This window comes from Lipotes vexillifer, unplaced genomic scaffold (assembly GCF_000442215.2).
Source record: "Lipotes vexillifer unplaced genomic scaffold, Lipotes_vexillifer_v1.1 scaffold298, whole genome shotgun sequence".
Taxonomy (NCBI): Eukaryota; Metazoa; Chordata; class Mammalia; order Artiodactyla; family Lipotidae; genus Lipotes; species Lipotes vexillifer.
Window position 1 is genome coordinate 1,697,848 of NW_006793272.1, and position 26,763 is coordinate 1,724,610.

A 26,763-nucleotide genomic window follows, 5' to 3' on the forward strand; every position below is an offset into this window, starting at 1 on the left:
TTAATTAATAAGGAGGCTCTGCCTGATTTGCATCCCAACAGGTAGACTCATGATCTCACGTATTTTGGTCTCTTCCCCAACACGAACCAGCCAGGTCAGTTTGTTTGTTCCCACTTCTATGTCTTATGCTTTGCCTTTCCACCTGGAATACCATCTTCCTCTTCTCAATCTATGCAGAGCCTATAATTTTCCAAGGTTTATTTCAAGGGCTACTTCCTACACCAAACTTTCTCCTTCATCTTCAGACCATGTGTTTTACCACCTTTCTAATTACGTAGAGGCAGTAAGTGCAGTGGCTAAGAATATGGTGCTTGGATTAGATTGCCCTAGGTTAAAAACTCAGCTCTGACACTTGCCAGCTGAGTGAACATGAGCAACTTAAACCATTTCTGATACTTCTTTTGTGGTTCCCACAGGGCCCAGAATGGAGCTAAGCTCAGTGGAGGAGCTTAAGGATTCTTGAATGAACATTTATATGAATTATTTTTAATGGTATATTAACTAACAATTATTGAGGACTTACTATATAAGCATACTAGGCACTTTACATACGTTAACATTATGATCCTTATAAAAACTTTATTGTTACTGCTGAGGAAACAGAGGTTCAGAGATTGAATAACTTGCCCAAGGTCACCCATTTATATGATTTATATGTGCTGAGCCAGAATTCAAAGCCGGGTTCTTCTGACCTCCCCAAACCACTGCATTATTCTACATTAGGTGGCTTCACAAATTATGGTTTCCTCTCAGAGTCTCCACATCCAAATATGTAACTTTTGCAATGATATGTTTTGGGGGTCCAGGGTTTCTTTTGCATCATATTCAGAAATCTGTGCATACAGCAATACAGTGCAGCCAGCTCCTGGGTGGCACAAACCAACCTTTTCCCAAGCACACGGAAGAGGCATAGAAGTTAAGAAATGCTACTTTAAGAATAGATGTAGGGGGCTTCCCAGGTGGTGCAGTGGTTGAGAGTCCGCCTGCCGATGCAGGGGACGCGGGTTCGTGCCCCGGTCCGGGAGGATCCCACATGCCGAGGAGCGGCTGGGCCCGTGAGCCATGGCCGCTGAGCCTGTGCGTCCGGAGACTGTGCTCCGCGGTGGGAGAGGCCACAACAGTGAGAGGCCCGCGTACCGCAAAAAAAAAAAAAAAAAAAAAAAAAAAAAAAGAATAGATGTAACTTTTCAATTGCTCCAAATGTGTTGTTTTTATAGCCCAATATATTTTGAGAGGCTGAGGGATTGGTTCTTGGGTTCATTTCAGGGGTATATGTATGGACAGTGTTTTAAAGATTTCCTCTGTCTGGGAGTGGTCTTAACCCTGATCTCTGCATGGCTGTCTCCTTATCATCACCGAGGTCTCAGTTCAAATGTCACTCCCTCAGAGTCCCCAGGGTCACTCTACCTAAAGTAGTTTCACCGGTTATTCTCTATCCTGTTGTCTTGTTTCAGTTTTTTCGTAGCACTTAAAACTCTAAAATTATATTATTTAGTAAATTTTTGTTTAAATGTTGATCTTCTGTTCATCCCCACTAGAATGTAAGCTCTATGAGGAAAGAGACAGACATACAGCTACTATGTACCTGGCACGTAATGGGCACTCAATAATATTCGTTGAATAAATGAATGAAGACATATTACTATTAGAGTTATCACTGGATTAAGGTCTATAAGATTCCAAACCCATTGACAATTGCACATTCAGTAGGCTGCACAGTGAGTGTTAGTTCATTTTGATGAAGGTTGTGCTCTGCAGTGGCCTAATTCTCAGGGGGCCTCCTTCGGGGCTGCCTGGGCAACATGCACATAGCCCTTTTCAACCTGTTAAATGGCTCTTCTCTAATCATTGTGGATAGCTTCCACTATCTTTTCAGTATCACATTACTTGAGAGCTAGCCAAGAAGGAAGAAATCTGTTTTTTGTTTGATGAAAGTAAGTGCCAGATGGTGAAACATTTGAGAATCAACAGTAAGATGAGAGTCTGGACTTCAAGGGCCAGGGAACAAGAACCAGAATATGGCAAGTCAGACCTATCACAGGATCTGAATTTCCAGGAGATTCTACAAGTCAGGGCCAGGCAATACAATGCATCACAGAGCCAGGCAGAGTTTCAAAATGGGGCAGATATAGGGTTCAAGAGTCTGGTTCTGTTAGGAAGGCCTAGCTAGGACCTGGCCGTGTCCATTCGAAGTCAGGGCAGGCAGGAGGCCAGCAACGGCACAAGAAGCTAGCCCAGCAGCTGGATAAACAAAAGTCAGGGAATATATCGTTCAGAAAAACAGAAAGCAGCTGCAGCAAGTTGGAATGACACTGAAGAACCAGAGTCGCTGGAAGTTGAGTGTCCTTGAATATAGAAAGCATTCATTATGTGTTTCTTGATTGCATGACAGACAACAAGGCCACAAGCCAGGGCAAGTATGTCATCAATATGTTGGCAGGGTCTTCCTTCATCAGTTGCTTCTCCAGAATGGATGATGTTTCACTCCTTCACCCCCAGCCCCGTAACAATGAAAATTGCAGTGGTTAATGCTTGAGTGTAGAGTTTAATACTAGCCATTCCAATGACTGATACAAAGATTCCTAAAAGTGAAAGTCCGGGCATTTAAAATCTGCCCTAAACTGTGGTGATATTCTACTTAGGGAGACCCTATAGGTATAACTGTACAAGAGATAAGAAAAGGGGTAAAGATTGTTCCTCAGTTTTGGCGGTTGATAGTGAGAATGCCCTTGACATGAGGCACAAAATGGCACAACATAGTCTGGCCATTAGGAGAATCTGGTTTATTGAAAGGCATGCCCGGATAAAATGAGTGACTGACATTTGGGGTAGATAAGCGCATCTGATGAAACATCTATAGGAAGTTCTGTCTTCTAGGTTTCTAGACTCAGTTGAATTCACAGGGAAAGGGCCATTACCTAGGGGTACTTGGTGGTCGGGTCCTTAATACAATTATCACAGGGATAGAAAGACTTGTTGACCAAAATGCAGATCCTAATGCCAAAGGAATATTATTTTGATTTTAAAGGAGATGACCTGAAAGAAAACAATCAGTCCATTTTTATTTAGCGGAGAGTCAGCAAACATATGGAACTTGCTAGCTCAACAAGGGGCACAAAGTGAAGATACAAAGATTCAAGAAGACTTGATATTAACTGTTGGGAAGACAAATCCATACCATCCAGTTAAGGGGGATTTGTGCATGTTGGGAGCCATCCATAAATAGATCACAAAGCTAAGCGCTGCTCAGTAGAATAGGGATGGGAACTGTAGTTCTCATGTCCCTTGCTGAAAGTCTTGTCTTTGAGATGAGGACTTAATCTTTCAAAAGGTAGCAGGAGGGACTTCCCTGGTGGTGCAGTGGTTAAGAATCCGCCTGCCAATGCAGGGGACACGGGTTCGAGCCCTGGTCTGGGAAGATCCCACAAGCCGCAAAGCAACTAAGCCCATGTGCCACAACTACTGAGCCTGCGCTCTAGAGCCCGCGAGCCACAACTACTGAAGCCAGCATGCCTAGAGCCCGTGCTCTGCAACAAGAGAAGCCACTGCAATGAGAAGCCCACGCACCACAATGAAGGGTAGCCCCTGCTCACCGCAACTAGAGAAAGCCAGCATGCAACAATGAAGACCCAATGCAGCCAAAACTAAAATAAACAAATAAATACTTAAAAAAAGAAAAAAAGGTAGCAGGAGTATGGAGAAGATTTACCCCTCTGGACTTCATTCTGACCAGTGAAGAACTAGAGGATGTACCAGAAGAGAAAGGCTCCTTGGGAGAAAGCAGTGCCATCATCCTTTCACAAGTTGTGCTGATAACACACATGGAGCAAAGGCATGGTCATCTCTTTGGTTATCCCTACCCATTTTGCAGTTCCCCAGACCTGCAATTTCTCATTTCATCCTGCCTTTCACAAGCTTCTAACTCTGGTGGGAGTGCTCCCACCCTACTCCCAACCTCTAGTCTCTACTTCTGTCCTGTCTCCTTCTCTGCCCAACTCTTGTTTGACCTGCCAGGCTCAGCTGAAGCCCCACCTCCTCTAGAAGTCTCCCCTGACTCCTTTCCTACAAGGTGGGGTTAGATGATCCTCTTTTATTCTCCCATAGCAGCCCAGCCTTAGTCCATAAAGGCACATGTCATGCTGTAGAGGCAAGAGAGGCGAGTGGCTAAGAGCAAACTTTAGACACCTTTACTTATTAACCATATGACTTTGGGAAAGTGGCACAGCCTCTTTAAACTTCAAGTTTCCTCATCTCTAAAATGGCCATTTGTAGGATAAATACTAACTGTTATCATTTATTGTGCTCTTACTATGTGCCAGGCACACATTGTAATATTTGATTCTCAAAATAACCCTATGAAATGGCTACTATTCTTTTTTTTTCTTTCAGATGAGAAACTGAGGCACAGAGTGGTCACACAGGCAGAAAATGGCAGAGGTAGGATTTATACCCAGCTTTTCTGACTCTGGAGTCCAAACACTTAACCACCATTTTTTTTTTTTTTAATCACATAAAGTACCGCGTGTAACACACTCGGCACAGTGCTCGGCATATAGTAAGCATTAAAAATGCAGCTATTCTAATTGTTCACTTGTGTTCTCCATTGGACTATGAACTTCTTGAGGATAAGGATGCCATTTACTCAGTATCCTCATTGCCTGGCACATAGGAGTTGCTGAGTAAATGTTGAATAAATCTATAAAAGATTATAGAAGCGCATAAGTAAGGAAAGTATGAATGAGTGGCACCCTTCCCGTGATAACAACAGCAGAAAGGCTATGAACTGAAGTTAGGAGAAAAAGCTGAGATACTCAATAAGGACCTTTAAAACCTGGTCAGAACAAAAAGAAGAGCCTTTGATGGGGACTGAGCTTGTATCCATATAAATAAGATGGGAAAATATGGGCTGAATGTTGGGTCGAGAAATCACCATTGGTTAAGTAGGAATAGCCACAAATGAATGATGATGGTTTACAAGGAGGTCCCAAGTGACCTGCTAGGTCATGGCTCTGTCCTCTTCAGCTTTACGTGTATTCGTGATTATTGCAACTTCACACAACTAATTTTGCATACCTTCACAAAATCAGTCTCACACTTGCACCCCTGGATATGAGCACAGACTGGAACTTGTATGCCTGGATTGAAAGCCTGACTCTGTCACTATCACCTTTGTGACTGAGAGCAGTCTGCTTAGCTGCTTTGTACCCTAATTTCTCAATCTGTAAAATGGGCAATAATAATAGTGCCTACCTCAGAGCATGATTGTGAGGAGTAAATGAGTTAATTCATGTCAGGCTCATTTTTTAAATAGTGCCTGGACCTAGCACTCAGCAAATATGCTACTTTTATGACTTTTATTAACCTCCCACCTAAATCCAACCTTGTTGTTTCACGTTTCTTTATTGCCTTTATAGATGGTCACTCATTTGCATATCTAGTTGCAGTTATGTTAGTTGCAATCATAGTGTGTACAGTTTTTGTGTTTTTAGCACATTATTGACTGGGGCATTTTTGCAGAAACTAACACCTGGGGCCGTAATACATCTCCAGTCAAAAGTGTGTTAAAAATCACACATTTCATAAATGTAATTTTAATAGCCACCCAATATTCCAGCCAGCGAATACCAAGCCTGAATGACAGTTTTATCAATGCTTTGGATGAGAATAGGTGGCAAGCTTTTTAGATCTTCAGACGATACAAGACTGGGAGAGACAGCTAATAGAGTGCACGACAGACTCAAGATTCAGCAAGATTTCAACAGCTTGGAGCAAGGGGCTGGAACTAACAAGATGAAGTTTAGTAGGGATCAATGTAGAACTTTGTTCTCTGGCCAAGTGCCCATGTACAGGATGAGGGAGGTAGGAGGAAGGCCAAGGGTTTTCTCTGACAGCAGGTTCAAAGTGGATCAGTAGAGTGACAGAGCTGGCTAGATACTTTAGCCATGTGCGGGGGCGGGGGGCAGAAGCAGAAGTGAATCTTCTAGAACTAAAGATAGGATTGCTACTAGAATTCATCCTTTCATTCGGTTGTTCAATGGGCATGTTGAACCCCTTTATGTCTATGGTAGGAGCAAGGCCTCTAAAATGGGGGTCTCAGTCTGGTGGGTAAGAGACAACAAATGACTAAAATATGTTATCTATTACATTATTATTATTACTAGTACATTTATTATTATAGGTTATCTATTATAATGGAGATGGACTTAGAATGCCATGGGAGACACAGAAGGAGACTGTATCTGAGAGTGGGGTCGGAGTGGGCAAGAAAAGGCGAGGGTAGTGGGTTTGGGGTGGGGCTATAGAGATAAGGAATTTAGTTGTGGATGTTGTGTTTGAGAGGCCTGCGGCACAGCCAGGTGTGTTCAGGAGGCATCTGGAGTTGAGGGTCAGGACCTCAGAAGGAGAAACAGCACCGCCAAGTTAGCTTTTTGCCACTTCCGCCCTGTTTCTTCCCAAGCCCCGTGCCCGCCGAAGGATGCCTTCCCAATTGCTCTCAACAGTGGATGAAGGCAAGGTACAGCCAGTATTGAATACTGAACTCAAACCACCCACAGTACTGTCATGTGGTTGTCAGCAAGGATAACAAGGTCCCCCTGAATTGTGTGCCCAGGAAAAAATTTTCTTTTTTAAGCAGAAGAATAGCAATGACATCTCTGGAGAATCAGAAGGAAAAGGGTGACAGCAAGCAGATGCCATAGTTTACGTCAGATCTGTTAACAAGCTCCCTTTTCCCCTTCTCTAAAAACAGAATCTTTCTGACGCTCTAAGTAGCATGTATTTTAGCAGGTATTATAAATGCCTGAGTTGAGGCATTTAAAGGAAAACATAAATCTGAGTCAGACTTCTGTGGAGGAAAAAAGAAATCAACACCTAGAAGGGAAGTTAAGGTAACATTACTGCTGATTTGCCCCCAGCATGACAATGCTTCTTTATACCTGACACCCCAAGAGATAACTTCATGTACTACACGTGCCCATTCTTGTCAATTGTCCCTGCTGGGCAAGTGATGACAGCAAATGTCAGTTGGCAACAGGGGTGTTAATAATCACTACAGACTTACAAGGAGGCATTTCATAAACTTGCTCAGCAGAGTTCACGTGAGAGGGTAATTGACAGGGACCTGGCCTCCCGGAAGGCGCCTTGCATTCAGGTGTGCAATTCTGTTGAATGCTTTGACGGGAACAGATACAGTCTCCTGGTGCTCAAGCCACTACAGAATTGCTCTTTGTATTGAAAACAGGTTGATGTGAGTTCTGTCTCTAGACTAATGCAGGAGAGGAAGCATTTCCTAGTCAAGAGGCACTAGCGAGGTGACCAGTTGCATTTGTCCACTCCTGGTTGGCTTCACCAAAATGGCACTATCTCTTTGTCATCCCATTTTGGCCTCTTTTCCCCTTTCACATAAGTCTGGTTTCCCCATCCAAGATTTTGCCCTGAGTTCTGGGAGGAGAGGGAGGGAGTGTGGCCTAGTGGAGGGGGTGGGTGCTATAAAATGGGCAACGCGGTGAGTCAACATTTTCCAAACTTTATTCACGGGAATAGCATCTTGGTCAATACATTTGGGAAAACCTCTCCCTTTACTGTAGATTCACAATGGAAAATCTCTGAGAAGCCCTGCAGTGGAGAAACCTTCTTAAACTTGTCCCAGCATTTCCAAAACTCACTTGATCAGAGATCTTGTTTCCATGTCTATTCATATCCCTGTGAACTGTGGTTATTTGTCATCCATTTTAGGAAATGCTGCTAGAGGTAAATAATAAGGGTAGGCTACATTGCATTGCTTTTTCCCCTCTCTATTGGTGCAACTTGGGGTCAGGCAGAAACCCTTTTTTTTCCCCCTGGCCTTTGTTATTTAACACATTTCGAGAATGTCTGAGTCCATTGATCTGCCCCAGTTTATAGAGTTAAGGGGGAAAATTGTATCTCAATTTAATGACGAAGAATCTCTCACGACCTCGGGGTAATTGCTGTGATTACCAGATGACTGGCACTCTCCAGAACAGGGGCTAGAGATGGACAAGGTGTAGGACACTGAGTCCGGGGTAAGCTCATGACTGCTCCTGGAACCCAACACTTTTCCTGACATGTGCTTATTTTCTTTCTCTTGTCTGCTTCCCCTAACAGTGATTTGTGAGAAAATAAAAGCCATTCTGGAAGCTTAAAGGTCCTAGAGAAGTAGGTGTTGGGTTTACAAAGAAAAGGCACAGGGGTTCCATAGGTCCAGAGGCAGTGGACTCATGGACAGAGAGTCATGAGCTGTCTCCTGTGTCCCAAGTGGGAAAAGGAGACATTTCCAGTTACTGCTTCGTGCCTTTTGGCCCACCTGAAACCTTAATTTAGCCTCAGAAGTTGAGCTGACTCTCATCGTACTTTTAGCCTGTCTCTTCCGCATCTAGGAATCAAAGATTTGTCAGCCCCCTGCCCTTTTATTTATTTTTCTCTTCCCAAACCACATGTTTCCATGAGCCAGGGCTGTTCTAGCAAATCCCATTGCTCTGACACCACCTAAGCGGTCTTAACTCAATTCCAACCTGTGGGTATGGGGAGATATTTTCCCCCCCATATCATCAATTATCTGACGCCAGTTGGGTGTCCTACAAGTCAACTCAATTCTGACACTCCTGGGAGATAACGTCAGATTCCATGGATTCAGAGCTCAGTCCCACAAGACTGCTCCCCTTTCCCCCATTCCCAGGTGCTAATTACAAGTCCAGGTTGTCCCCTGTGCTTCTGACCAGCTGGCTATAGATCAGAGCTTCCCACAGCCCTCTCCTTGGCTTTGAGTACCTCACAAAACTCAGAGAAACATTTAAATGACTAGATTACTGGTTTATTATAAAAGGATACAACTCAGAAACAGCCAGATAGAACATGCATACGGCAAGGTATGTGCGGGGTTGCAGAGCTTCCCTGCCCTCTCTGATCACCCACTCTCCCCAAATCTCCACGTGCTCACCAACTTGGAAGCTCTCTGAACCCTGTCCTTTTGGGTTTTTATGGAGGGTTCATTACATAGTCACGGTTGATTAAATCATTGGCCACTGGTGATTGAACTCAATTTCCAGTCCCTCTCGCCTCCCTTGAAGGTGGAGGGGTGAGACTGAAAGTTCCAACCCTCTAATCACATGGGGGTAACCGCCCCCCATCCTTAGGTGAGGTCCAAAAGTCACTTTGTTAACACAGCCAAAGACACCTCTGTTGTTCTCATCACTTAGGAAATTCCAAGGCTTTTCGGAGCTCTGTGCCAGAAATGGAGACAAAGAGCAAATACATATTTCTTATTATTAATCACAGTATCACAAGGTGCATTCAGATAATTTTGCACTCTCCCTTTTTCTTTGTTCTTGGTTCAGAACAGTTACATTAGCTTTGGCAATCACTTGTTGAGAGGTATAGCCTTGCCGCTTCATTTCCTTGGTTAGTGACGCTTTTTTGAGACAGGAATTATTTACCCCTTCCCATGAATTCCTTTAAACATATGGGATGTGGCCAAAAGAGTTCAGAACTAACCCTTTAGATGAGTTCCTGGGAGCCCCTGTGTGTTTGTCTCTTTCCTCCCTCACCTAACTCTACTTCCTGTCCTGGTCCCCTGCAGGGAGGGAGGAGCCTTCCTTCACTTCAGACCCTTCGGGTTGATGCATAAGTGAGCTCTGCATGCACTGTCAAGGGGCAGTGATGAAGCTGTGGACGGAAAATAGGGCAAAGGAGGAGAAAGCAGACAAAAGGCAGAAGAGGAAAGCGGGGAGTCTTACGTGGAGAAGGCATTGTTCTGTTTCTCGCATCGGATCCCCTTGCAGTTGTTGGGCTCATCGATTGCTCTGGTCTCATAATAAAAGTAAAGCTGGTTCAATCCATTGGCAAAAGCCAGCAGTACCAGGCAGTAGATAAAGAGGAATTTGAGGATATCAAGCAACATGCGCCCCAAAGAGATCTGCAGAGGCCCTAAGTGGGAGTTGGCTGTGAACAGGGATATGAGACGTAACGAACTTAAAATGTTGGATATCGCAAAGAGAGCTTCTGCAATCAGAGTTGGGTGCCACATTTCCCATTCTTCCCTTGGACGAGAACCATTATACTGGAAGAGACAACAAGTGCACAGGATGAGAGGTACAGCGAGCATTTAGAAAACTTTCCCCTCTTTTCTCCCTTCTGCATCCAAATAAAGCCACGAAAGTAAGCGTCAAGCATTCATTTATACAACAGCTCCCCCCGTGATTGGCACTATTTGTCCTTTTCTCCCACCCAATCAATACATGATGCTAATAACACTCGTCCTCCCACTCTCGACGAAATATATACCCAGCACATAGATGTAGAAAAATGAATTTCAGAGCAATTATCTGGAGTAACCACCTGTAGTTTATGAACAGACATTTTTGAAGTGTGAGTTGACCAGATTGTCGAGAAGTGTCCCTGGAACAGAGCCACAGGTATGCCCAAATTACTCTGCTTCCTAACGGGATTTCAAATCAACTTTCCTACCCAATCCCCCATTTTGTTCTGAGCACTGCAGACGACTTGTAGTTACTGAAGGACAAGCGACAGGTTCAGTCTCCTCAGTGTGCAGTGTTCATCTTGACTTCCCTGCTGACTGCAGTTTGGGGCTGATAGAGCATCCTTAGAGGGTCATTACTCAGAGTTTTCTGCCAAGATGCTTTTCTCCCATACTATTACAAATGGCACGTCAACCTTCCAGGTAGTAAATTTAGTACTGTCCGCACAGTGGTGTATGGATGTATTTTACTGTTCCTTTGACAGTCTTACAAGTTGCAATGTACCTCTAGCACAGATGAAGAACCAGGGGGTTGAAGAAGGGGAAGAGCCAGGGTTTCTGGGGTTGGCTGCCCATTTTTCAGTCTTGCCTGAGCTTTCAGCTCCTGGAACATTAGAGGTCGCCTCGTGGAAAGATGGCTTCGACGTGAGGCCTGAGCTCCAATTTGGGCTTTGTTGCTTAAAACTGCCTCTCTCTCTCTCAATTTCACCAGAGAATGAGGATGATATCTACTCCTACCCACTGCACATGTCTGTGATTATGTATCCATATGTGAACGTCTGTGTACTCCATAAGGGGAGGTGTTATGGAAATATAAGAAATTGCTTTTTACCTTCCCCAAGACAGAAGTAGATTTTGCCTGGAATTCAATCTGAAGCATATTGCCTTGAGCACTCATCTAAATATCACAATTTCTCAGGACTAAATGTAAACAACTTTCCTGAGAAAATGTTGCATCGAGGGCCAAATTATATTGTTAGCATTTCTAAAATGTGCTTCGCTTCCAACAACTGAGGAAACTGGTGTTGTTAAAATCATTGTGTGTATCCAATATTCTTCACTGTCAGAGGAGTTTGGAGAAAACTTGCTTCTGTTTCAAGTAGACTCGGGGTGGCCAATTGGTCTTACACACTCTTGGCCAAATCTTGTATCTCTCTGTTTTTCTTTCTAAAGAAAACATTTGCTGCAGCGTTGTGAGGGGTGGACATTGTTATGCCTGTTTTACAAGTGGAGGAGCTGAAATCCAGAGAGGCAGAGTGAGTTGCTTAAGGTCACTCAGCAAGTTGGTGGCAGAGCCAGGACCAAAACTCAGGTCTCTGCACACTCAGTCTGGCACTATTTCTGTTAAATATTACATATATGATAGTTGATATCACAGCACATATGTTAGATGATAGGCCTTTACAGGTTTGGTGGTCTATGTGAAAGATGCAGATTCTTTGCTGATAACAAAACAGACCTATATTTTAAAACTAGGTACTCTCGACTGGAACATGCATAACTCATAATTTAGGGTTTTCTCTCTCCACAGGCACACCTGTAACCACAGGGAAGTCTTCTGCCCACGGGCTGGTGAGTTTGGATTTGCAGGACAGTCAAGAGTGTGAAAGGTGATTCTCGTGGCAAATCTATGCATTGCATGTATATTTTTGGAGAAAGATGTTATAGAATATGATAGCAGGGAATAAACTTGGAGCTCGCTTAGCCTTCGTAGAGGTCAGCAGACTTTTTCTGACAAGGGCCAGATAGTACATATTTTTGGCTTTGTGGACTATATGGTCCCTGTGGCAACTACTCAACTCTTTCCTTCTAGAACTAACAGGCAAATACATAAACAAACAGCTGCGGCAGTGGCCCCAATTTGGCCTGCAGATCATTTGGCCCCTGATCAAACGCAAATGGTTTTCAAATTGCGTTCCTTCAAGCCTGAGGGTTCAGTGGAAGCACCTGGTGGCTACTGTGGACACCAAAGAGGAGGCCTGGAAGATTCATTCCTCGATTCAAATTCATTCCTTTGAGCTCCTTAATATATTCAAGTTCTGCATAAGTTTTAATTTCAAGATGTGGTTCCATGGAAAACAATTCAAAGCTTGAAATCCATTGATCTAGTCCAGTTTTATTTTTCAGAGGCAGTGTCTGAGGCTCAGAGAGGTAGAAGGATGGCCTGTGGTAATCCAGCTAATCTAGCTCATAAATATCAGAGCAGGGATTACATTTACGTTTCCTGACTCTTGAGTTAGTGATATGGGGAGGCAGGTGATTTTTCTTATATTCTTTGTGATGGAATGCAGCTTGAAAATTGGCCTCTACGCTTTTCAAAGGGGGGGTGAACTCAAAAGCAAAATAATGTGAGGTGGAGTATATATACTGTTGACTAGTTTTTCACTCTAATGAAGGATTTTCTTAAGGCCAGTTTATGCCATGGTGCTTCTGTACTGCCTCAGTACAATAGTGATCTGAAATTTTTCAAAGGGCCTGGGGACCAGCCCTGTGTCTTTACCTCATAGAGGTTGGCTCAGCCTACTTGGAGAAGTTCATTTCAGACTGGTGTGCCTCTGTGCAAGAGTGGACCAGTCTGCCCATTGATAATTTCTCAGTGCAAATCCAGTCTGCATGTGGAATGTCTTGCTTTGTAAATTCTCCTTTCTTGAGAAGGACTCTAACTTCTTGGCAAATGTCTTTTTTTGGGTTAAATGTCAGTTGAGGGGCATTTACTCAGCTTAATAGAGCTGATTTATCCTTACAGTCTATGGTGGGGAAGTATCTGGTCCTTGGAAGGCTTGCCAGTGAAATTGGACAGGTTATGTGATTAACTAACGTTGGGCCTCTGTTGACACATTTTCACATCCCCAAGGGTTAATCCTTTTGATCATTTATTCTAAACTTTCCTGTTTAAGCAGAACCCACCAATTTCTAGATTGATAATTTATTGTCCCTTCAGGATATAAATACCACTGCCAAACTGTTACTTAGTCAGCAGAGTGCCAGAATGACATGGATTTCATCCAGGCACATTAACCAGAGATTCAAACATTTTCCTTACCAGCTTTTTCTTGTAACGAAGTTGTAAGTATGTGTTAAATGATCACCACCAGTGAAAGCATACTCTTAGGCTTTCAAAAATGTTTCAGGACTGCATTCAATATTCACGCTCCATGTAACTAACTCCAAAGGTCTTAAAATTTATGCAATATGCATATTAGGGATATAAAAATAAACTAAGTTGGCGATTTGGGGGACAGCCATATTCCCATTCTAAAACTCCTTCATGTGGGATTTAGTGCCAAAAAGCATGACTGACTAGACAATCTTGGAGATGGGACTGTCAGCCTTTCTCACGCTGGAGCAGTTCAATTCAGGGTATAGGGAGCACAGCCATTCCATTATCTAATGAGCACCAAACTCGGACTCAGAGCCTGTGACTACCCAGCATGAGGTGTTGGACATGAAGCTGTTTTTCAGGATAATTCAGGCTGTACATTGTGCAGGGGCAACATCAAGGTGGGGTGTGTGTGTGTGTGTGTGTGTGTGTGTGTGTGTGTGTGTTATCTAGATTCGTAGAGAGACATAGATTGGGTGATACTCGAAAGGCGGATTCATAACAGCTTGAATGATCATCCTGGTGGTGGAAGTGACGTGATCCTAGGGTGCTGCTCCCTATCCAATGAAGAACACTTGAGGGAAGTGTGAATATTTAGCTCTGGGAAGAGACAGCTCAGCGGGTTAGGGAGAGATGACTTCATATTGGAAGCCCTTTATGGAGAAGGAACAGCCTCGTTCCGTTTGACCCTACAGGGAGGAAGGATTACTAATGGATGTGTCACAGGGAGAATAATATTAGAAAAATACAAAGTAGCACTTTTTAATGAAGTGACAAGTATTGAGAGAGGCTTCTGGAAATTCAGTGAATCTCCTAGTCTCTGCCCTGTGCAAGCGTCAGTGGGCCATCTTCTTGGCGAGGACATTGTAGAAAGGACGTAAATGCTCATTGAGATGGATGACTGTCAGAGTTAAAGAAGCTAAGAATTCATTTGCAAATTGCTCCATTCTCCACTTTCTTTGGTTAGGTGGACACTGCTTACAAACCACTGAAAGAATGTCTGTTTTATGGTATTTTCCACATGTCTGTCATCAGCACTTTCCTCCTAAACTTTTTATGCTCCCACAGCTAAAGCTTAATGTAACCAAAATCATTGTTTAAGAAAGATGGTGAACATTCCAAGTTACCTTGACATAGGCCACGATCTTCAAGGAAATAGTTGCCAGGTAGAGTGAGTTCATTGCAAAATCCATCAGGTTCCACCAATCATGGATGTATTCAGTAAATCCACCATCCCACATTTCCTTAATCTCCCCCCAGATGAAACCTGAAGAATGGAGGCAAAAGGTTTATTTCTTCACAGCGTCAGACTAGACATCATAGCAGGATTCCCCCAAATGAAGAAAGAGGAAATCAGTGAATGAACTGGGGGTCACTGGAGCCCCCAGAGATAGTAATAACTTTCTTCTTTCTTTACTACCTCACCTCCCTGCCTTGAACTTGCCAAGGATAGGCTTTACCTAAAGATGCTTATATGTTATAATTTTCTGGATACTACTCACTTTTACATTGTTACCACAGTTACTGGAATGTTGTTGCAATTCAGGGCATCTGATTCTACCCTCTCCCCATCTTAGAGTTAGGGGTAATTGCATCAATGAGTTATTTAGGTCAATATTATCCCACAGTCCTTAGTTTCCACTATGTGCTAGAGGGAAAACTTCTCAATGAGTTTTGAGGTGAGCAAAAGCTGGCCATGGTCCAAAGTACTGAATGTTGGGACTGAAGCTAGGCTATGGGGCCCAGAATAATTTAGAATCCTCTTTTCTCCTGTCTCCTCTCACTGCGTGTGGGTTTCGTGGAATTCTGCCTGATGGCATAGATGTTTCTTTAGCCTTGGAATGTGGAAAGCAGTAAAAGGTGTGGCTGTGGTCTAAAGCAGTGAGTCTCAGACTTTAAAATATGTGTGAATCTACGGGGGATCATGCAGATTCTGATTCCACAGACCCAGGGTGAGACTTGAGATTCTGCATGTCTCGCAGGTTCCCAGATGATTCTGACACTGCTGGTTTGGGGACCACGGTTCGAGCAGCAAAGGACTTGGAGGATGGAAATGCATTGGAGGGTCCAATGCAATGGAATTATGCCTGGAGGCTTCTGGTAAGGCTGCTTTAACCATGACTTGTGTGAATTTCCCAAGGTTTCCCTCCTGGTTGTGAAATCAGTATCCAAATGGGATGTGACCCTGAATACGTAGTGGGATTGTGTGGAGTAGTCACAAGAAAGCAGCAGATCCAAGTGCCACCCCTCCCCCGTAACCCCAGTTATGGGAAAGAAGGCATTGAATAGACTGATCAGCACTTGCCCCGCCTAGCTTACCTGAGCCTGTCCTGACTTAGCACTTGGCTTTCCCTCTAAATCAACTGACAGACAACTTCCTTGTCCTTGATGATGTTAGGTTAGCTGAAACAAGCCTTGGGTACACTGTCAATCTCACGGTGAACCCTGTGGTGCTGAGCGGCCAGGGCCTGGGGATGAAGGAACCACATTTCTGACACTCCCACCAAAGGACTCCCCCACTGCACAGAGGGAAGTTGCCCTAATTCAGGGCCAGTCCAACTGCCTATTCCAGTAGTTTCCTTAGACAAGACCAGCAGGCAGTCTGGCCATAGCTCCTGGTCTCTTTGACTCACCGAGAACCCAAGGCAATATCATCCATTCCACTACAGTCGGGGGAGGCCCCTGCACATGGAGGTCCGTCCTGATGATGTGCTGAGAAGCCAGGAGAAGCATGAAGAGGAAGGTCAGATATGACGCTGTGTGGCAGATAAACTTGATAAAGGGTTTCTTGATGAACAGCCCAAGGTTGCTCCTGGGTGAGATCAGATAAGCAATAGACAGCATGGGAAACAGGAACCCAATGGTCATGCACGTCAGAAGCTTGACTACCCAGTGTTTCCGCCGCCATCCAGGGAAGCCATCGTACCACAGAGTGGCAAGCAACTGTTGGCAGTTGGGCTGGGCCACAAACTGGGAAAAGAAGAGAACAAGTCAGGCATCTGGGATGTCCAGGTGGGAGTCTACATTCATAATAGCTCTCCTAGTTTACAGCCAGCTGCACGGCCAATCCCCAGAGGAGGCCTGATCTCCAGGCTCCCATGCATGGGTCTAACCTCAGAGGCAGCTCTACATGTCAAGCTAGGAGACTAGACCTTCCTTAGGGTTGATTATTTGTTTCATACATTAAACAAAATCAATCACTCTGTTTTGTGCTTTGGCATGGCCCCCTATTCCCCCTCCCATTGTGTTAGAGAGATGCTTCCCCGAACCTGGCTCTGCATCAGAATCATCCAGGGAACATGAAAAAAAATCCCAATTCCTAAGTCACACCACAGGCTGACTAAATGAGCCTGCCTGGGGAGTGGAGACTGGGCAGCTGTTTTACAAAGTTCTCCTGGGAATGTACATGCCTCTTAGCAGAGAATCATGGGGATGTTTCATTTCAAATGGATTCACTTTTACTCATTCCCCTAGCTTACGTGAGGTCATCAACAAATGTGTACTCTGGGCAAACACAAACCGGCAGCAAATAAGCTCATGCCTGTGGCTGTGGTTTGGAATGGAAATGAGTTCCCTTTTTGATGTTTTCTTTTTTCCCTTTTGGTTCTGAGCACCTCTTGGTTGGCTAGCAAAGAATCAGGTTGCTACTTTGCCATTTATTTAACACGCTCTCTAGTCTAGACATGCAAAGGAGGCAAAGCTATTTGGGGGCCAATATTATATGACAGTGTCTAACTCAGCTGGGATTTTACTTAAAGGCAATCTACAGAGTGTCAGTGATTAGTAGTTAAGAGATCATCAGCATTGCAAGTCACCCTCCGGCTGTTACTTCCTGGTAAGCAACTCAATAGGGAGCTCAACTGTCAGCAATGATTTTAAAGGTTGCCTCTATCTGATTACTCCAGCTTCCCATGGGAAAGGTTAAACAGCACTGCACCATACAGCTTACGAGTACAAAGGAAATAAAATTCTTCCATCATTTACCTAACACCCAAGGTAAACTAGCCCAATTTTACTGTCAGTATATCTGTGAAGGTCACTAGCTTCCCACCAAAACCATTCTTTCTTCCTTGAGCACAGGCTGGACTACATCTCCCAGGCTCCCTTGCAGTGAGGCGTGGCCACATGACCAAGTTCTCAATAATGGAATGTGAGGAGAAATGATGAGTGGCACCTCTAGGCCTGGACTATATATGTCCCCCATGTGTGCTCCTCCGTGTTCTCTCCCCCTTCTTGCTGAGTGGGCTGTGGTAGCTCAGGGTGGCCTAGGGGCTTCTGTCAGCCCGTGTCCTTCAGTGACTATGTGGAGAACTATCTTGTTGACCAAGAATATCTGTCTTGGACACAGTTACACGACTGAGATAATTCTGTTGTGTTTGAGCCATTAGCCATTTTAGGGACTAGCCTACCCTAAAGCAGTTTACTATTACTAGCGGACAAAAAAAAAAAAAAAAGCTCTAAAGTCTTTTTATCATGTGATCTCATTTTCTCCAAAGATGTTCACGATCCCCCTTACGTCCTCACATCTCCTTTTCACACATTTACACACAAAAAGACAAAAATCCCATACAGTCCCTTTCTACTCTTCTTGGCATTATAGCTTATGCCAAAGGCTGGGACGAAAAGGTCCTAGAAAACAAAGTATAGAAAAGTAGAAGGGTAAAGCAAAATATTTGGATGCAATGGGAGAAGCACTGGAAGCACCCAGTCTAGTGAGGGAGACACATATATAAAAAGACAGTTATGAAACAGTCTAGCGAGGGCATGATAATGGATAGGAAAACAAGGCGTAACGGGAGCACAAAGGAAGGGCAAATTCAGACTGCTCTGCAAAGGCTTCCTGGAGCAGGTAAGACCTGAGTGGAGCATTAAAGGATGTGTAGAAGCTGGCTAGGTGTAGTGAAGGAGATGGGAAGAGAGTAAACAGCCAGAGTAGCGGGGATAACATGACTAAAGGCATGGAGGTGAAAAAGAGCGTGACTGGTATGGGGAGGTAGAGCCGTCTGGGGAGACTGCTGCTTGAACTGCAAGGCTGTGGATGGCAAGAGATGAGGCTGGAGAGGTAGGCAGGGGTTACAGAAGATCAAAATGATAGTCTTTGGCACAGTTGTGGCAGCCAGGTTTTGGAAAGTAACTTGTGAAGCATTTACCATATCCTGAATTTGCACTCCTTGCAGACTTGTGCACATATACTCCGCTTTCAGAATAGTTTTGCAAATTGTACACAAACAAACAAAAAGGGTGGAAGCTTTTTAATAAAGAAATTGCATTTATAAATGATCTGTATTAGAATATAAAAATCTCCAGTTATAGTCAATTACTACCCGTGTTGTACAACAGATACCTTCTATTTTAGTCGCTAATAAAGGGCTACACAACTCAAAAAAAGAATGATAGTCTTTGGCCATTATAAATAGTATGACTCATTTTAAGAGCAATGAGAAGCCATAAATGATAGGTTTGTGTGTGTGTGTGTGTGTGTGTGTGTGTGTGTGTGTGTGTGTGTGTGTGTAGAGCAGTATAGTAGAGTAGTTAAGACTATAGACACTTGAGCTAGACTGCACTGGTTCTCTCTGCTCTTCATTCCTCATCTAATGAATGGAGTTAATAACAGCATCTGCCATATAGGATTCATGTGAGGATTAAGATCAGTTACTAGGGCTTCCCTGATGGCACAGTGGTTGGGAGTCCGCCTGCCGATGCAGGGGACACGGGTTTGTGCCCCGGTCCGGGAGGATCCCACATGCCGCGGAGCGGCTGGGCCCGTGAGCCATGGCCGCTGAGCCTGCGCGTCCGGAGCCTGTGCTCCGCAACGGGAGAGGCCACAACAGCGAGAGGCCCGCGTACCGCAAAAAAAAAAAAAAAAAAATCAGTTACTATACATGAAGCACTTAGAACTATGTGTAGCAAATAGTAAGGGATCATTAAATCTTAGCTGCATATATCATTATGCATGTGCCAGAATCAGATTTAGACATTAGAAAGATCCTATGATTATTGAGTAGAAAATGGATTGGGGGCAGAGGGTGGGCAAAACTAGGGGCAGGAAGACCAGTTAGAAAGCTGTTGTCAGTGTTGTACAAAATGATCGTGACTCAGACTAAGGTAATGGCAGTGGAAATGAAGAGATGTGCTCAGATTCAAACTATAGTGAGGAGGTAGAATTGGCAGGATGTGGTGATGGGTGGGAAGTGAAGTAGGGTGAGAGGGTAAAAGGGAGGGAGGCTTCTCTTTTGGGTGAATTGGTGGACATTAATCGAGAGTGGGAACACTGAAGCTGGAGCAAGTTTATGGAGATGCATGCGTTTTTATACCTGCTGAGTTAGATTTGTCTGTGGGCCATCTAAATGGAGATATCCAGACTGTAGTACTGGTGTTACACAGCAGGGGTCAGCAAACTTTTTCTGTAAAGGGCCAGATAGTAAATATTTGGGACTTCGCAGACCATAGCGTCCCTTTTGCAAAGACTCAGTTCAGCTGTTTCAGCACAAACTCAGCGATACGTAGTATGTAAATGAATGGGTGTAGTTGTGTGCCAATAAAACTTTATTAACAAAACAGGCAGCAATTTGTAGTTTGCTGTTCTACAGTATTGTCCCCCAGCTGCCGCCAGAACCAGATATTTGGACCACTTTGCCATGGTCTTTATGGTCTCCTAGGACTTCTTCTTCTTGTGTATCCCCAATAACTCTGACCCAAGAAATCACTCTCCCCTAAAGCAAAAATGCAGATGTGAAACTTCTTTTAATAGTGGATATGACCATCCAACCTTTATTTTCAATGCCTCTGCTCTGATTTTCGATTTGGCTGAACATAATAATTTTAAAGTTGAATAGGTTTTTATTTTCTATTTTTATATCTGACAAGAGTAGTATAGGGTTGTATGGACTCTGGCAGAACAAACTGCAATTAGAATATTACAAAACAAACTTGTCTTAAGCCACCATGTAGTATCTAATCCAGACACAGCTGTGAGCTTTGAAAGCACAATCCTAATTCCTGCTTGCATACTGAAGTTCCAATTTGAGTTTATTTAATCAATCTCTAGTTGATTTCGAGAATGCCTCACAAAGAGGGACTGCAGGAAAAATAGCAGTGCCTATGTGTTGTATGCTTGATTGCACTATAAAGGCCAAACTGTACAGAGCCTAGGGCAATAGTTTTTAGTTTTGATGAAGTCCATTTTTTTAAAATTAATTAATTAATTAATTTATTTGCAGTACGTGGGCCTCTCACTGTTGTGGCCTCTCCCGTTGCGGAGCACAGGCTCCGGACGCGCAGGCTCAGCGGCCATGGCTCACGGGCCCAGCCGCTCCTTGGCATGTGGGATCCTCCCGGACAGGGGCACGAACCCGCGTCCCCTGCATCGGCAGGCGGACTCTCAACCACCGCGCCACCAGGGAAGCCCTTGATGAAGTCCGTTTTATGTTTTCTTTTGTTGCTTGTGCTTTTGCGGCCATATATAAGAAACCATCACTCAATCCAAGGTCACAAAGATTTACACCTATGTGTTTGTCTCTGAGTTTGATAGCTTTACCTCTTATACTTAGGTCTTTGATCCATTTTAAATTAAGTTTTGCATATTGTATGAGGAAGGGGTCCAACTTCATTTATTTGCCTGTGGATGTTCACTTGTCCTGAGGCAGGAGATAGATGGACCCCAGGCTGAGCAGCTAGAGTCCGTCCCCTGTGGACAGATACTCCAAGACAAAGATAATAGCAGGAGCGAGGAGGAGCTAAGCCCTGCCCAGATAACAGATAAAGAGACCACATATTTCTCATTCTCGAGGTCAAGGAGACCTTCCCAACTACACGAGCGAGCGAGCGCAGAAAGGCTCCTTGGGGGGTCAAAAAGGGAGGAGGCGCCACCCCATCACCATAGTAAGTGATGTCAACCTACCCATAGACCTCTTCGCTAGAATCCATCTTGGTTAAGAGGTGTGCTCTCACACAGGGGAGAGCCCTGAGATAAACCAAATACAGACTCAGAGCCAGGCAAAGCGAGGTGATTGGCCACAGGACACCCGGAAGAAATGCCCCATTTAAGTGATTCAAACTACCACGCGGTGTAACTCTGTCTCTGAGCCTGCCCGTGTGTCCATTCACACGTACTCTTTTTCCTCCTAATAAACACTTGTTTCACCACCTTCCGTCTCTTCGTGGAAATTCATTTCTGCAAAGCCGACAGGCCAGGGCCTTTTCACTGGCTACTGTCCCTGATGGTCTAATGATTGGATTCAGTGTTCTCACTGCTGAGGCCTGACTTCAATCTCTGGCTGGGGAATCGAAATCCTGCTTCAAGCCAGTACAGGCCGAGGCCACCCAAGATCAGTCCCAGCACCAATTTTTGAAAAGACTACTATTTCCCCATTAAATCGTTTCGGTACCCTGGTTGAAAATCAACTAACCATAAATATAAGGGTTTATTTTTGGATTCTTAATTCTATTCCATTTATCAGTAAGTGCATCCTTATGCCAGTACCCCACTGTCTTGATTACAGTAGCTCTGTAGTAACTTCTGAAATTGAGAAGCATGAATCTTCTAAATTCTTCGCTCTTTTTCAAAATTGTTTTGGCTATTCTGCCTCCATTGCATTTCATGTGAATTTTATGATCTTCTTGTCAATTTATGCAAAAAAGGAACCTGGGTTTTTAATAGCGATTGCCTTGAACCTGTAGAACAATTTGGGAAGTTTTGCCCTCAGTGTATGTAGGGGGTGAAGTCTGATAGGTAAGTCAAGTCCCTTAGGAGTTGCAACTAGGAGCTATTCTTAACATAGATTAACTACCATACAATGAGCTCTTATAGTGTGCCAGACACTGTACCAGATTTTCACATAGATCCTCTCACAGCAACCCTAAAGGCAGATATCAGTATCATACCCATTTTATAGACGATGAGACTGAGCCCAAGCTCACATTCTTGGTAAGTAGTGGAGCCAGGACGGGAGCCCTAGCTTGGCTGACCATAGACTAAGCTCTTAAACACTGTACTCTATCAATCTCGGGATGGTATGAGCTGAGGCCTGCAGAAAGCCGAATTTTCCAGTATCTTCCCCATTGGCCTTGCCACAGTGATTGAAATGCCCGCATCATTTGTTGCTTTGGGTTAAGGCCTTGAGTTATATTCATGTTTGCAGGAAGTGGTAATATGTAAAACTACTAACCACCCTTAACAGTTTAAAGTGAGTACCTCAAAAAATAAAATAAAGTGAGTACCTCATATCAGCCAGTTATCTAGCTATAAGGGACCTACCTGCCAGCTGTCTAAATAATCACCTGACTTTAGTCCCTGATTCCCATGCTGAACCCAAGGCAGAACAGAATCTGACTTGCTCATAGCCAAGGGGATGCAAGGTCCACATGATTCAGTTCAGGCATTTTAACGAGTAGCTCTGTACACGTGCTGTGCCCGGTTCTGTGTGGCGCACAAGGGGAGAGGGTCCCAACAAGAGAGAGTGACAGTGATTCTGCCTGCAGGATCCCACTGAGAGGCCAGCGAAACTCACGTGAAAGAAGTAACGGGATAAGGTTTGTGTTCAGACTCCTGCACAAGCGCTACAGATGGTAAAGGTGTCAGGTTCCCAGATGGCTGACTCTCAACAGACCAGTGAAGGCCACTCCCCTCCAAATCCAGAGATTATTTTGCCAGGTAAGGACATGAAAAAAAAAAAAAAGAAAAAAAACCTATGCCCCTTTGATCTTCTGTTACCACCATTTTATAAGAAGAAAAGTCAGAATAAAGTCTAGTCATTCAAATTAGATCCATTTAGCGTTAGGAAAAGCTCATGACTTTGTTATGAGGCACCACAACGTAGGCACTCAGGGCATTCAGAGACAGGACAAATCAGCAGGCACTTAGAGTCATAAGGAAAGGCTACAGAGAATTATTAAATCAGAGAACATCACTTCCTTTTGGAAGGCCTTCCCTGATTGCCCCAGCCAGAGGCAATCCCTCCTTCTTGAGCCCAGACCACCTTGCTTCTTCCTTGTGGTATCACTTAGAGATTACCTCATGTTACATTTATACCTAGAACTCTTGACTTGGCCTTCTTACAATGGAGGAACAATCGTGTATGTTATGTAACATTTCACATCCCAGGGGCTTTACAGGCATTTACTATATTGGTTAAAGTGAGAACATTTCCTCTCTGCCTCCCTGCTAAACTTCAGACCTAAATGTTCAGCTGCGCAGTGGGCATTTCAAATGCATAACCCAAACAGAACTCTTTTCCCCCAAAGTACCCCCAACACACACACACGTTTCTCTTTTCACCTCACATTCTGTGTGCTCTCAAGGCATTAGTAGTAGTCATAACCGTCACAGATTAGATGTATACAGAGCTTCCTTTGTTTTGGATACTTTTAAAAGCATTTTCTATATATTGACTAAGCCCAGGAGGTTGGTACTATATTTACACCCATTTTACAGATGAGAAAATTGAGGCTCAGAGAGGTTAAATAGTAACAACAACAACAATTAACATCTGAATGCCTACTATGTGTCAGGCACTGTAGTTAGAGCTCGTTCAAGAGTAGTGAGCTAGGGACAGACTTCCCTGGTTATTGATTGAGTCCCCACTTTGCGGAGATAATGGAAAATGAGGGAAAGTCCCCTGGTAGGAGCGGAGGATGTGGGGTGGGGGGTGGGCTCTTGAGAAGTAAGCCAGGCTAGGAGGCAGAGAAAAAAAAGCCAGTAGCAGTGAACCTTTAGTGGTTCCATTAGGAACAGGCAGTGGTCAGAGGAGAAAAGTCTTTCTTAACTCCCACCATCTACCATGTCGCCTGCCATGGCGGCTGTCAGCAAGAGAAAAATTAGATCAGGATCAAGCAAGTCAGTCCCACCTTTGTGTCACCTAACTGGTTATTGTCAGATGATTTTAAATTGTCTGGTGTGTACAAAAGTGCAATAGGTGAGGCTGAAGGAAGGTCACCTTGACATATGTTTCACATTCAGGGGTTTGTTCTCTGAAGTAATTGGCAGTGAGTTATCTTTGTGTTTCCTAAAAGGGATCAGTTGACTTCAAGCTGGGGGATCCACAGCTGCAAACACTTCTTGCTTTAGTTCATTTGGAGGAAAAGAAAATCTAAAAGGTGAGAATGAGTGGCTCCCCCCGCCCCAGGGGAGACGATCAGGTTTGGGAAGAAAAATCAAGTTCCTGGCTATGGCAGGATCTGAGATAAAGGGCCTTTCTCGGTGGTTTGAAAAAGTCTACTGATCTTCAAGAATCTTCTTCTGCTCCCTCAGCAAATGGCTGCACGTTGGAATAGGCCCAACTTTCATTGCCTCAGATGTCAGTTCTTCAGAAAATAGTCTAGTTGTGTACAAAAGTGTATTTAGAAAGCCAGCAGAAATGACCCGAGATAGAACGACTTTTGTTGGTTTGTTTTGTAGTTGCCAATCAAGCTGGGCTCCGTTGAGGAGAAAAAATGCTCAAAAAGGAAATCGGTAGCAATGCAAGATTTCCCAAAGAGGGAGAAACGTTCAAAACACCTTCCTTCCCTCATCAGTGCAGGAGCTTGCTGAGCTATACTTTCATTAAGCGGTTCTGCTTTTTTACCACTGCAGCAGAAATTTGAGGCGAAGAAAGAGGTTTTGGCAAGTAGTTTAGTTCCAGATCATGATGCAAAGTAGCCCCTACATTTTACATGTAGTCTCTGTCTAACACAATTTGCTATTTATCTGTTCAGATCACTAATCCATGGTGATATATATATTTTTTTTTCTGAAAGAAAGGAGATGTGTGCTTACCCAGGGGTTATGGAGACATTTGGGACTCAGCTGGCTGTCGTTGCACTTAGCTAGTCAACTTGGTCCCCGAGCTGGGCTTCCAATAGCAATGGCAATGCAGGTGCAGACGCACAAAATAAGTCAACTGGCAGTCATACCTCTAATTTCAAACTACAGCTAAACTTCACTAATTTGAACTAAATGGAGGAAAGTGAGCTAGATGCTGAAAACTCTGTTTTAGAACACATTTTAAAAATATATAATTTTCCATTTGCAAGTATACACAGCAGTCAGAATTAGCTAAATGGGATTTCCTGGCAGCTGTTATAGTTCTCCTGTGTTGGAGGTAAGGGGCTCTGAAAGCATCTAGTGCTGTGGAATTAAATCCAATGCAATGGTTTGTTCTAGCCATGAGATGGCAGCAGAGGGTGATGGATGCTCACTTCCTACTCCAAAGAGGGAAGTTCTAGAAGGGGAGCCTACATGGGAAAACGGCTCACCTGGGAGGGAGCAAGTGACCTAGTGTGTCAGGGCAGTTGATGAAGAGAGCCTGAAAACCCACTAAAAACCAAATACGAAGTCAGACAGTACTGTATAGTGCAGGGAACTCTACTCAATAATCTGTAATGACCTATGTGGGAAAAGAATCTAAAAAAGAGTAGATATGTGTATATGTATAACTGATTCACTTTGCTGTACACCTGAAACTAACACAACATTGTAAATCAACTCTACTCCAAAAAAACAAAAAATCAGACAGGATGTGGTTGGGGGTCAGCTGGGAGTTGCGATCCTACTGGTTTAAATCAAGAGGCTGGAAGGGGAAATACCTCAAGGAATAAAAATATCAGAGCACAGAGCACTAAACCATTGTGAGAATTAGATGAGGAAGCATTCAGTAATGTTAGCTATTTTCAACATTATGGCTATTGTTATTATCATGAGATGCAGAACTGTTGCTTCTTGGATGGATAGTCTTGAAGTGACTATAGGTGTGACCTGACACAGTCTTTGCCTAGACAGTTGGCACACATCAGCACTGCTTCCATGATCAGCTCCTCTGAATGTCCTGAGGGTGTGTTCTGTCATGCCAGTTACTGACTTGGAATTCTGGAAAGGAGACTGATGGCGGTGGTAGCAGGGTTAGGGAGGGGAGGTGGGGAGGAATAGTGCATTGGAGAAGTGCATCCAGTTGGAGTCAGTACGGTCCTCACTGTATAGTCACATCCTATAAATACCTCTAACAAATGCCAGAATGAAAACTGGATTGTTATGCAAGGCATCTTAGAGGACAAGAGATAGCTTGGTAGGTAAAGGAGAGAATTTTTCGTTGAGAAAGACTGGCAAATCGGGGTTGCAGGAAGGACGGCTTTTTCGGGGCTGGTTAACAAGCTAAAGTATCTCAGGAGGTTCTTTAAAGCCACGATGGAAGATTCCAAGAGTATGGTTTTGGCTCAAAGCAAAAAAAAAAAAACTTGCTCCGAGTGGCTTTCACTGGGTGATTATTCAGTTGCAAGGCTTAGAGAGACCAACGGAGCTTGGCTCCTGTGTGCTTAATGTAACCACCCCGCCCCATACTCCTACACCTCTCCTTCCCCCCCTTCTCTCTCTCTCTCTCTCTCTCTCTCTCTCTCTCTCTCTCTCTCCTCTCTCTCTCTC

At 44.0% G+C, this 26,763-nt stretch overlaps 1 protein-coding gene across 1 annotated transcript in view; it reads right to left on the reverse strand.

Annotated features, from left to right (window-relative positions):
* TRPC5 (transient receptor potential cation channel subfamily C member 5) overlaps positions 1-26,763 on the reverse strand; it is a 139,012-nt gene that overhangs the window by 38,542 nt on the left and 73,707 nt on the right. The window contains exons 3-5 of the mRNA XM_007466308.1: positions 16,007-16,343; positions 14,501-14,640; positions 9,753-10,075 (exon numbers count right to left, since the gene is read on the reverse strand). Of these exons, the coding sequence (XP_007466370.1) occupies positions 9,753-10,075; positions 14,501-14,640; positions 16,007-16,343 (800 nt within the window). The remainder of the gene's footprint in view (positions 1-9,752; positions 10,076-14,500; positions 14,641-16,006; positions 16,344-26,763) is intronic.